At 43.4% G+C, this 12825-nt stretch overlaps 1 protein-coding gene across 3 annotated transcripts in view; it reads right to left on the bottom strand.

Moving 5' to 3' along the window:
- The window catches only part of TENM1 (teneurin transmembrane protein 1), a 751017-nt gene that overhangs the window by 25454 nt on the left and 712738 nt on the right, over positions 1-12825 (bottom strand). For all 3 annotated transcript variants that reach the window (XM_037015442.2, XM_037015435.2, XM_037015446.2), the window contains exons 28-29: positions 2873-3045; positions 1531-1766 (exon numbers count right to left, since the gene is read on the bottom strand). In XM_037015442.2, coding sequence (XP_036871337.1) covers positions 1531-1766; positions 2873-3045 — 409 coding nt within the window. The remainder of the gene's footprint in view (positions 1-1530; positions 1767-2872; positions 3046-12825) is intronic.

Below are 12825 nucleotides of genomic sequence, written 5' to 3'. Positions count from 1 at the left end.
TTTTATGACCATTAGCTTCTCAACATTAAGGATGGTTTGGTACATGAAGTATAAAGTACAGTTTACAGTTTCTGTCCATTATCCATGCGTATGGAAGAGAGAACATAGGGTGGGTCATCCTAGAAAGTGGAAAATTCCAAAGGCACATAGTTTATGATATGGTATGTAATGTTTTGTGGAGGCTATAAGCTAGGGGAGGCACTAAGAGATCACTTATTCCACACAATTTTTCTGTGGTGAATCCATGAGGTTGATAAGCCATATGCAGATAATCCTTACTTTTCCCTCATAGAATATCTTTATTTCACAGGTGAAGAAAACAAAGGTATTTCTTAAGCCTGTTATGCAACTGGGTATCAAAGCGAGGCCATCTAACTTCCCCATCCAGGGTTCTACCCAGGAGATCCCACATGTAGAAGAACTCTGATAGAAATGTTCACTGCTACCCACACGGAGAAGTTTGACTATTTGGACTGGTCTTCTCAGTTCAGTGGCATATCTGGTCAATATTCTGTTAGAGACCGGTCAGTAGAATCAGAACATACAAATATACATGAAGACAACTTTGTGGCTGTTACAAAACACACTCACTGAAGTCTGTGTCTGTGTGTCACCAATAGACCTGATTGGAAAGTGAGCACTCTTGTGGATTACTTTGTCCCTATCATGCCATAGGACTGGTTTGACTGCTTCTGGCTGGTACTGGGGGAGGTTGTCTGGCATTGCATTTCCACAGCCTAAAGGTTACCAAATTTTCACTGAATTTTACCTTGAGTGCAGAAAATGCAAGCATTCTAGGTACCCCAGGCATGACACAGCTGCTCAAAAGTCTGGCCTCAATAGTGTGTGATTGTTTCCCTGAGGCTGGCAGTGGCTCTGGGACTGATAGTGAATGTTACTATATTTGGGAAGTTGGTCACAACATCCTAACATCAGTTAATGTTTACGACGAGACAGGCAGACAGAGGGCTGTGGTGTTCATAGGGTTCGTATGCTGCCAGAAAGGCAAATTAGAGAGATTCTGGTTAACTGTGTTGAACTGTGTGTGGTAAGTTCTTGAAAACTCCCAAATCTGCAGTTTCCTCTGGGCAGCCCTCTTTGAGTACCACTAGCCCAATCTCAGTACTAGTCCTTTTACCTCGGCCCTTAATATGTTTTCAATGGCAATGATATCATTCACAGATTTTCCTTTCAGCTTGCCTTTGTCCAAATGTTGCCTTATATCTCACATCCTTTTGTGTATGCCTGCCTGGTCTTTCCCAATAAAATAGAAAGTACCTAGAAGCAGGGGCCTGTTACTGTTAGAGCCCTTTTAACTAGCTAATGACAAAGAAAGCTCCTATTAGGATGTTCATTTAAAGATACCAAACCATTATCAGCCATTAGCACCCACTCTTGAATTAGTATTATCACATAAGGTAGTTAGTCACCTAGAAAAGGTTTGGAAAAATGGGAGTTCAGATGAGGGAAGCTCTGTGGTTTTCAAACATGACCCAAAAGTTCTAGATCCTGTATAAAGTCAGGCCTTACCCTCAGTCTCCGTTCAAATGCTGAAACGCTGCCTTTGCTTTGCTCCTTCCGCTGCCGCCACTCGATGAGGTTTGCGTTGTGCTCTCCCGGCAGCGAGATGTTGCATTTGCCCAGGGTGGGGTTGACAGCACCAGCCAGGATGTGGGGCTCAGAGCTGAGGCTGATCTCCATCCCGCTGGCAAAGGTGACCCGTAGGGAGCCGTCTGGACTCACCCGATAGGTACTTTGGGTATTTTCTGTAGACAGAGGAACAAAGGAGGAAGAGGGGAAGACAGGGCAGGGCAGGAGGCAGAGAACAGGCAAGTTTAGCTTGAGGCGGCAGGTTTGGGAAAGGAGGAGCAGAGGGGACACTGTGGACGTCACTGCCTTCTGGGCTAGAGTACCGCTCTGCCAGGCAGGCACGCTCACCTGGGTCTTCTATTTGGGTCTTGTTACTTTCACAGCTGGGGTGTCTTGTTTCTTGGATAAAAGACTCCTGTCTAATCCTGCAGGCCATTTTGTTTTTTCTTTTTCATTAAAAAAAAAAAACACCCTCACAAACTCCCTTTCTGACTTGGTGGATCCACCTCCTCAGTTTCACACACTGGGAGCTGGAAGGTGAAGAGGATAAAGTTCAACCCACATTCCTTAGCAGCTGGGGACACCAGCACAGCCGCTGTACCCACAAAATGATAATGTTGACAAAGGCTGCCACCCTTTAGAGTGGATCTGAATGTCGGGCAGGTGTGTGTCTGGACCACAACCTAATAACAGAATGAGCCCTTAATGATGGGGCAGACAAGGAACAATTTCTCTGTGTCCAGATCCCCTCTAGTTTCTAAGACATTCCTTCCAAACCCACCCTTCCTTCCTCCCTCCTTTTCTTTCTTTTTCTTCCATTCTTTGTTACTTTCCTCTCTTTGTATGGAATGAGCTTTTAATTCTCTTATATTCTTACTCTGTGTGTACCCTAATTCATCCCTTTTATTCACCCACGTCAGCATTGATCTAGAATGGTAACCTCAGATGGGGCTCAGACTTCATTTCCTTAATATAACCCAATCTGAGCTTAAAAGAGCTTTATGAACAGCTGGGTGTTGGGAAGCCATTTGATGGGAGAGCAGATTTGGTGGGGATTTAACCTCAGAACTCCCACAGAGCTGTGGTCCTGAGTTGCATTGTGATTTGTAAAAGCTTTGTAAAAGGTGTGATGGTGTTTGGGTTTCACCTCCATAGCTGGCAAACAGGGAGAAGTAGCCATTTTCTTAGTCAGAAGTGAATTCTACTTATTAACGGTGTTAAGAGGTTTAACAGTAGAAGTTAAGATAGGGGCTATGATAGGCGAAGTTGGAAATAGTCTTACCTTGTTTTAAAATATATATGGTACTAGTTGCTGTCAAGTTGGTTGACATGAGGACATTTTCACGGGTGGAAGTATCTAGTTCTACTTTTGTCAGCTTCTCCAGGTCACTGTGGAAGCTGCTGACCTCTCCAGTGGGAAATGTGGCATTGGTCAGATGTCCCTCGGGGTCATACCTGAGGAATGTAACCAATCCCAACTTTGAAGCCTCTTGGTAGTGATAACAGGCCTTTGCAAAATACAAATCACTTGGCAGCTAATACAGTTTAACTTTGAGTGATAACAAGTTTTATTAACCTTGTTCAGTAAGAAGAAAAAGGTCAGGGACATGATTAATCAAATGAAGGTATTTTTTTGCAGCTTCTGAATTCTTGATGACTTCCTTGAGCTGTGCTTTTTTATAAAAAAAATATACCTGGTAATGAATCACCAGGGTGGAAAACTGATTTATGAATCATGTCCTGCTGCGTGCAGTGTTGCAGGGAGGCCTCCGTTTGCAATTTGGGTTGATCCCATTAGATGCAATGGATACAAAAAACCAGCAGAGGGTGCTGTTGGCAAAGGAAAAAGACATACAAATGGTCCCAGAAGCCTAAGAAGGCCAATAAACTGATTTTGCATTGTGATAGGGAAATTATATTTGCTGCTGTTTAAGTTGCCAAATTTGAAATGAATGAATCATTCTTCCAACAAAATGAACAAGCACAGAGGATAATGGAAACATGTTCATTAAAACATTCTGGAGCCCCTGATCTCCAGTGTCACTTAATTTTTTTCCTCTTTTTACAGCATAGTAATGTGTTGTAATTTGCCTATATGAGTAAGAGACAAAAAAAAAAAATAATTACCTGGGATAATAGGCAATAACCTATATCTGGAAATAAAGTCTAGTGAGTTTACTTTTTTTAAAAAAATCAGAATGATTGTCAATCTCACTGTCCTCCGAATGGGAAGTGCTTCCCTGAAGGCTTTTGATGTGGAGCTGTTCTTTTATTGCCAATAGAACCATGAAAAATAAACACTTCATTAAAAGTAAAGACATGCACTTGGAAACCCATTACTGTTTTCTTTTCAAGTTGCAAATTACAAAATATTTAAGCACTTTTATTTGCTTTTAAAATGTTAAACAATTCTATTCTTTTTACCCAAAGTGAGCAGGATACAGCCCGGACACAGTGGAGGAGGAGTCTGGCTCTACTACCTCTTCCGACAACAATTATGCAAAATGGCATAATGATTTAACATTAACTTACTAGATTTTAAAGAAATCAGCCTGGATAGTGGCTCAAATTATAAAAACTAGACCAGTCTTTGCTAGGCTTGGGAAGAGGGGCTGGACCTTGTTTTATCACACAGAACTGAACTTGAGGCTATACACAATGCTTCTCAAGTTCAGTTCTACGTGTATATGAGTGTGTGTGTGCACACATGCATGCTATCAGTTTAAACAGTCATGTACACAATAAAAATAATCAAATAGGTTATTTGACACCATAGATCTGCCAAGCTATAGTTCTTTAATTAGCTGTGTGCCCTTTGTTTAAAAGAATTTCAGTCAAAATGGTTGTTGGCCTGTTGGTCCTGTGTGGCTAAGGCCTCATTGTCAAGGAAAGGCCAGAACGTACTATTTATGTATGGGATTAATGGCAAAATTCTGCTCCCTGCTCAGCCTGTTTGTCCACGGCCTGCTCTGGGGCTCTGGGGCTGCAAAAAGCAGACACTTGCTGAGAAAGGGGCCTTGAAGCACTTAAATGCCCAGCACAGCTACAACCTTGTCTGCTTAGTCTTCATTCCGGGAGAGGAAAACAATGCCCAGCCTTGATTACCCGAAGGCACCAGGAGGAGTTTCCAGGTCGCAGACAGACAGCAGCTGCTGCGGGCCTTCCTCGCCAGGGAGCCTGTGGCCTCCCAGTCTGGATTACACAGCCCGCTCCTCTATGTTTCACAGCCATTGCCAGCAGCTCTGCTTCATTGGTTTCCCTTGCCTGATTTCTAAGGGGTTTCCTCAACCCTTGGCAAGGTCACACATCATCCTTCTGCCAGGAAATCAGACCTAGGATGCATGCAGGTTCCCAGTGGGCTTTCCAGCTTGGCCATTTCCTTCTTTCCCAGTCACATAGCCCCTTGTTTCGAAGGAAGACTTCATCTCAAGGTGAGGGCAGTGGTTGTGTCCACTCCTCGGGACAAAGGACAAGATCAGATGCCAACAGAGCCAGCCCTGGTCGTGGGTACAGGGCCCCAAATTCCAACAAACTGAGCAGTGGCCTAAACCCCCACCCTCAAACTCCTTTTGAGCTCAGTCACTGATGCCTTTGGTCTGAGATCATACGTTTAAAAGCTCATTCCCAATATCGCAGCCATGTTCCTGCATCTTCTGTTCCCATCCCCACTCCCCAGATTGGCAGGAGTACATTTGGAGAGGGAAGCTAAACAGTTCTGGATAAGACTAATTACTCAGATCTAGCTGGGATCGACTGCCTGGTCCTTTTCTGGTGAGGCAATGGTGTTGCGGATCAGGTAGAATTTACCATTGTCCTGCCCAGTTGCTGGGTAGCTAGAAAGTTCTATCTCCTGATTTCCTTTCTGTGGTTGGATAGGCATCCTTATTTGAAAGCATACGTTTGATTTTAACTCTATCATAAACAAAGCACTCTACCTCAAGGGCCTTATGCTGAGTGAAATAAGTCAGACAGAGAAAGACAAATAGTGTATGATCTCACTTATATCTAAGTAGAATATAAAAAAACCACACACACCAGACTCATAGAAAAAGAGACCAAATTTGTGATTACCAGACATAAGGTGGGTGGGGGAATCGAAGGAAGGTGGTCAAAAGGTACAAACTTCCAGTTTTAAAATAAATAAGAACCTGGGATGTAATGTACAACATGAGAACTATCGCTAACACAGCTGTATGGTATACAGAAAGTTGTTATGAGAGTAAATCCTAAAAGTTCTTATCAGAAGGAAAACCATTTTTTGTATCTACATGAGATGATGGATGTTCACTAAACTTACTGTGGTAACACTTCACAATGCTACCTGTAAGTCAAGTAATTACGCTGCATAAACTTATACAGTGCTGTATGTCAATCATATCAATAACAATGAAGGAAATGCCCCCAAACCAAAAACACTCAACCCCCCAACACACTCCTGGACCCCAATTCTGCTAGTCACAGTCAAAGCAATCACATTTGGTGGCATCTGCAGTGTGGTGTCACGTGTGCTCATTTACATGGCCCTCTGTCTAAACACACAGGCCCACCTCTTTGGTGGGGTCATTTCCAAAGCAGAAGTGACAGGCAGATGTACTCATCAGTGGATTTAATTCCCACAACTTTGGGAAGATTGCTCAAAAGTGGATAAGAAATAAAGGGAGCCTTTGACTTCCTCTGGCTTGCCTGAGCTTTATTTCCCTCCATCATGGGGGAATGCATGTTTCCAGACTGAATGTCAAAGAAATAAGTTTAATCAAAATCTCTTGTGCTGTGCGTGTCCCTTTGGTGTCTACCTCCTTTGGTGCACAGTACAAGTCAGTATGCTGTAACTGATCCCCTCAGGCCACACCATGGTGGCAACCCCCTCATCCCCCCTACTACCTCCAAAAAGAGGAGCAACTCGCTTAATCTGGCCTGCAAATTTTGGTTGGTGAATGGTGTGATCAGGCAATGACTGCTGATTTCATAGTCATCAGAAGTGGGTTTGGTAAGAGTAGATGTGCCATCAGATTGTCCCTTCCTGTCCTGATTTTACAGACTTCCACTATGAGGGTCCCATAGGACAACTGACCAATGAAGTATTGAGTAACTACCTTTTGGCTCAGTGCCATGATAGGCTGTGTGAGGAGCATACAGTTTACCAGGGAGATGATATTTGCACATTATTAAAAATATATTTGATCTGATACTTTGTAAGAGATAGCCTGCCCTTTCCTTTGAGGACAATTAAGCCAGAGCTAAGCCATGCAGAGTAAAAACTAGAAGCTCCTTTACTTTGCTTTTAAGAAAATATGGAAGACTGTAGAAGGAAAGTTCATTATGTATCTTTTAAATGGAAACACACACACTACATCCTCTCATGCCAGAAGCCCGACCAATGTTAATAGCATTCTCTGGGAAATACTGGATTCCCTTTCCTAAACCAATAACCTTGTTTGGCTTCCTATGTTTCAACTCCAAGTCCATGATGCTCTTCTATCTTTGCTTATCCTTTATTCAATAAATATCAGTCATGTGCTAGGTACTGGGGGAACAGTGCTGAATAAAATCCAAAGTCTAGTGGGGCAAATAAGATATGCACACAACTGACTCTAATGCCAGAATGTTGCCATGTACTTCTGCAAACAAGAAGTTGTAGAAGATCAGAGGAAGTGGGAGTCATATCCAGCTGGACTAAGCAGCAGAAGAAAAGGAGCTGGTATTTGAATCCTGGAAGGCAGGCAGAGGTCAATCCCTTGATAGATGGAGGCTGGGGAGGCGGGAAGGCATTCTAAAGAGAGGCAATGGCATGAAGAAAAGCAGAGAGGTGGATGGGATGTCCATTGGGAGAACTGGCTTGCTGGAGCAGAAGGTCCCCTTGGAGGGTAGTGGGAGATACAGCTAGAGAGGCATGTTGGAACCAGAGTATGGGGGAAGTGTGGTACCAGGCTCTGGAGGAAAGCATGTAGTCAGTAGAGAATATAGAGGCAGAGAAAACTTTTTGGAGGGAATAGTATGATTACACGTGTGTCTTGGTGGCAATGAATCTTGGAAAGGAAGATATGGGGCAGGGAGACCTGTTGGGAGGCTGAAACCTCAGTTTGTATAAGAGAAGATGATGCCTTCTTGCCTTTATTAAATGTATTGTGATTTCTTGTCATTGGGACTTGATTTTCTGGACTAGGTTATAAACTCAGATCTTTAGAGGGAAGGTGCAGAGTCTTATTCATCTCCATATTCTTGGCATCTGACATGGATTCTCACTACATATGCTCGTCGAGTGAGTGAAACGGGATGCTGCCAGTGGCAGTGGAAAGGATGGGTGGATCTGAGAGTCAGTGTGGTTTGAGAACAGACAGAGCCTTTTATGGTGGTGTTGGGAGGCTAGACTCAGCTTACACAGATGTCCTGTGCAGTGCAGCTAATCTTCCCTCCCAGCCTCTGAACGCTTCTCCTGGCCATGCCTGTCTTCCTTCTGCTCACTCCCTTTCTCTCCTGCAGGTCTCCCTGGGATGACCCATGATAATTCTGTCTGCCCATCCTTGATCCTGATCAAGAGTGTAAAGCACACCGAGAGGTGACCGAGCAAAAGTGTTGAGTCTATCTCTGGAGACCTAAAGGAACAGTTGACAGGTCTATGCTCTTATTTAATTGAAATCCTTAGCCTGGCTGGGGGCAGGGGGCTGGACCACTTGACAGCTTAGTTTCCTCCCTACTCTGACAGTCTACAAAGCATTGGAAACATTTTGATGTGTTTAGATTAGCTATTCATTTACATAACCAGCTCTACATGGGAATCATATCCCAGGCCCAGGCAAATATCTCACCCAGAAACATGGCTTGTTTACTTTGCCCCCTCTCCCCACTTCTATTTAGGGAGAAGGGAAAATCCCTCATTATCCAACTTCCATAAAACCGAACATTTTGCAAAATAGCCTAGAAGGCACCCAGAGCTGTTATGAGGGTTTTCCCAACCTGTCAGTGGATGGTTTTTGTTTGGAGGAGGGATATGCTAATCAAGTCCAGAAACAGAGAATACAGAAAACCAGGGCTCAAGAAATCATGTGAACACACAGTCTCCTTCAAGTGGAGGGCTCCCCACAAAGGGCAAGGGGCTGAGGAGCTGTCAGCTCAGCCCGGATAGGCAGCAGACACACTGACACTTTGGCCTCAGTCTGGGACCTTTTCAGTTGAGTACAACTGAAGCTTTTGCCAGGGTAATGTCTGGGAGACAAGCAAGGGCATCCTGACTACTCTTGCAGCCTCGTGGGCAAAGAAGGCTTGCCTGCTAAATGAGTTGCTGGACCCTGCCTGCCCTTGGACCTCCCCTGTGGCAGGATCATTGAAATTAGGACCCCGCCAGTCCTTTGGGCCAGAACCCCTGCCTCATTTGGCCAGAAGTCCTGCCTTGACAGTCACCTCCCTGCTAGCCATTTCTCTGTGGCCAGCTTCTCTCTGACACTCAGTACACTTAGGAGCAGTCAAGCATCAAGTACTAATAGTTGGGGTGTGTACTTTTGGTCCTGATCCAAGTCAACCGGAATTATGAAAATCAGTGAACTATTTAAACAACATCACACTAAACAGCAGCCCACATACTACCACCACACAAAGTGTACTTTAAAATCCCATTTGTATTATCCACGATTCAGGGACATCTGTGTCATTTCTCTTCCCCATTGCCACAGATAATTGAGAGTTGGATGGAATTTTGGCTTAGCTACCTTTAGTTAGCAGTCTTCCATCCTGCCAAATTTTACTTCTGTTTCTGCTTCTCTGTTGCTCATGTCAGAACAGAATTTCTACCTCCACCTTGATCAATACTTGGTCCTTTTTGGCCACAGAAGGCAGCATCCTCACCTCAGAGAAATGCTTGAGTTCTTTTGAGAAGGCCTGTTAGCAGTGGCATGGCTGCCCTTTATTGACCCTAGCAAGGCTCTGAACAGGAGTGGAGTGTATTCCCCAGCTTCAGAAGGACAAGAAAAAACTCAAGGGAGTGTTCAAAACTGGTCAAATCACTGGGGGATAAAAGTGAAAGATGTCAGATCATGCACAGAGAAGACTGTTGGAAGGATTAGCCACATGACCTAGGTTGGGAAATAGCTCATTTCTGTATACAGGTAAGAAGGGACAAAGCCAGTGTCTTACTGGGGATTGCTGCAGAGCACCAGAATGGATTGCTTCAGGAGGAAGAGGACTCTTCTCCACTGTCCAGATGCTGTTTGGTCAAGAGGGTTTCAACCTAATCCTAGCTGGAGTTCAGAAGGCAGAAGAAGGAAGAAATGGATATTCAGCCTCCCCTTCTATCTCATTTCCTGCTACTGCAGCAGAAACCTTCTAACTCCCCAAACTTCCCATGGTCACTGTTGTAATCCCAAATCCTCCTCCTTTTCCTATAAGGCTAGCAGCTCAAAGACCCGACTCAAGACCCAGCCAACTAGCACTGTGAATAGCAAGTTACTTCCATATTCTGGGCCTCAGTTTCCTTATTTGTATAATGGCCTCTAAAGTCTCTTGGTGGCTATAAAATTCCATGATATTACGCCAGGTGAAAACCTATATTTCTCATCTTGTAGCGGCCTGAGATCAATTATTCAACAATGATGTTAGTTGATACCTTTTTTACTCACTGCCAACCACATCCTGCTAACAGACCTGAACTCCACTTACCGTCAGCATCCTTCATGCCACACAGTGCCTGCATTGACACATCCCCAGGGGAAGCCATGCACACTAGTGATCTGACTACAACGTTCTCTTCAGTATCTGGCATTGCCAAGCTTTCCCTCTGCACTGGATCATTTTTATCAACATACAAATACACTGGTATTTCTCTCATTAAAAAAGAAACGACTTCTGTTTACTCCGTTCTCCCTCCAGTTCCAATTTCTCTGCTTCTCTTTATAGCAAAGCTCCTCTGAAGAGTTGTTTACTCACAGTCTCCAATCTCTCTTTTCCCAGTCACTCCCTTTTTATTATTCTATTATTGAGATATAATTCACATACCATAAAAGTCACCATTTTCAAGTATACAATTCAGCGACTTTCAGTACATTCACAGTGTGTACAACCATTGCTACCGCTTCTAGAACATTTCCAACACCCCCCAAAATAAGGCCCACACTCTTTCACTCATTTCCCTAGTTTGGCGCAACCAGCAATGTACGTTCTGTCTCTGCGAATTTGCCTTTTCTGGACATTTCATATAAGCATGTGCCCTTTTGTGTCCGGCTTCTTTCACTTACCATCATGCTTTTGAGGTTCATCCATGTAGCATGCAACAGAACTTCATCCCTTTTAATGGATGAACAATATTCCATGGTATGGATATACCCCAGTGTTTGTCTATTCATGACTTGATGGACATGTGTTCTTTACACTTCTTGGCTATTATGAATAGTACTGTGATGAACATGTGTGCAGCCATTCTCCCTTAAACCCACTCTGCTCAGGCTTTTGTCCCCTGCTGCACCACAGCATTCTCTGGGTAAATGATGATTTCCATAGTGTTAGATGGGTCCACTTTTAGTCCTTATCTTACTAGACTTATCAGAAGTATTTGACACAACTGATCACTTCTTTCTGTTTTACGTGGCTTCCAGGACACACCACTCTCCTGGATTCCCTCCTACTTCACTGGACTTTCATCACTCACTTCTGTGGAGATCACATCTCATTTCATGGCTTTAAATACAATCTAAACACTCATGGATACCAAATTTGGATCTCCAAGCTTCAAATCTCCAGCCCCTCCCCTCAATTCCAGACTCATATATACAATTGCCTACTTGATATTTTCACTCAGATGTCTAGCTAAACTGATCACATCCCAAACTGAACTCCTGGTCTCCTATGCAGTATAAGGTACTTCTTGCATGGTCTTCCCCATTGTGGTAAATGGTAAGTCCAATGTCCAGTTGCTGAGGCCAAAACTTTGGAGTCACTTTAAATCCTCTTTCTCCCACACCCCACATCCAATCTGTCAGTAAGTCCTGAAAGTTCTACTGTCAGAACATATTCAGAATTTTACCACTTCTTATTGCCCCCACTCCCTGGCCTGAGTTGCCATCTTTTGCCTGAATTATCACAAACCCCTCGGCTCTCCACCACTGGGTTCCCTTGCTTCCACCATGCAGTCTGTTTTTAATATAGAGTGATTCTTTGAAAATACAAGTTGGATTATGTTACCTCTTTACTCAAAACCTCTTACTCAGAGTCAAAGTCAAAGTCTTTTAAAGAGGCCTACAAGGCCCTACATGAACTAGCCTGGGCTCTTCACTGATTTCATCCTCCCACTACATTCATTCACTCAGTTCCAGTCACAGCAGCTGCCTTACTACTATTCCTTTAACACTTCAGTTTTACCCCTGCTGCAGGGTCTTTCCACTTGCTGTTTGCTCTGCCTGGAATGTTCTTTCTCTTCTTTCCCCCAAGAGGTTTACCTGGCTCACTCCCTCACCTCCTGCAGGTATTAATTCAAATGTCACCTTCTTAGTGAAGCCTTCCCTGACCACCCACCACACAATGAAAACCCCTTCTGTCCCACGCTCTTGACCTCCTTGCTGCTTTATTTTCTCCATAAAACTCATCACCATCTGAAGTTCTGTGCATTTTACTAGTTTCCCTCCATACAACGTAAGCTCTATGAGGGTAGGGATTTTATCTCTTTTGTTCATGGCTGTATCCCTAGCACTAGAGCACTGTGTGGCATACAGTGGGTGCTCAGTAAATATTTGTTGAATAAATAAATTAACTGGTTATTTTGTATTTTTTTCCTCTAGCTTTACTGGGGCATACTTGACAAATAAATGGTATATATTTAAAGTGTATACAATGTGGTGAATTGATAAATAAGTGAATGGCTCAACTAGTTAGTTTGAAAACTAGTTCATACTTTAGTCATTCCTTGCTTGACTGAACTCAACCATTAGCTTCTGAAATACTTGTTTGTCTAATTCCAGCTTTAGTGTGGTCTTGCATGAATTTTTAAAAAAGATTCTCACTAGAAACTTTATCTTTAAGGGTAGTATATTAAAAAATGTGGGCTCTTGCGTCTGATTGTTGGAGTTTGAATCCCGGACATGCGTATGAATCAGGACAAGTTAACCACCCTGTGCTTCAGTTTCCTCATCCACATTTTGGAGACCAAATAAAATTACGTATTTGTAAATCACCTAGCTTAGTACCTGGCTCATAGTAAACCTTCAGTGAACAGTGGCTTTTATTATTCTTATTAAGATGTAAGAAAAATTTTTC

This window comes from Manis javanica, chromosome X (assembly GCF_040802235.1).
Source record: "Manis javanica isolate MJ-LG chromosome X, MJ_LKY, whole genome shotgun sequence".
Taxonomy (NCBI): Eukaryota; Metazoa; Chordata; class Mammalia; order Pholidota; family Manidae; genus Manis; species Manis javanica.
The sequence above is the reverse complement of the archived record's forward strand: the minus strand, read 5'-3'. Positions and strand labels throughout refer to the sequence as shown.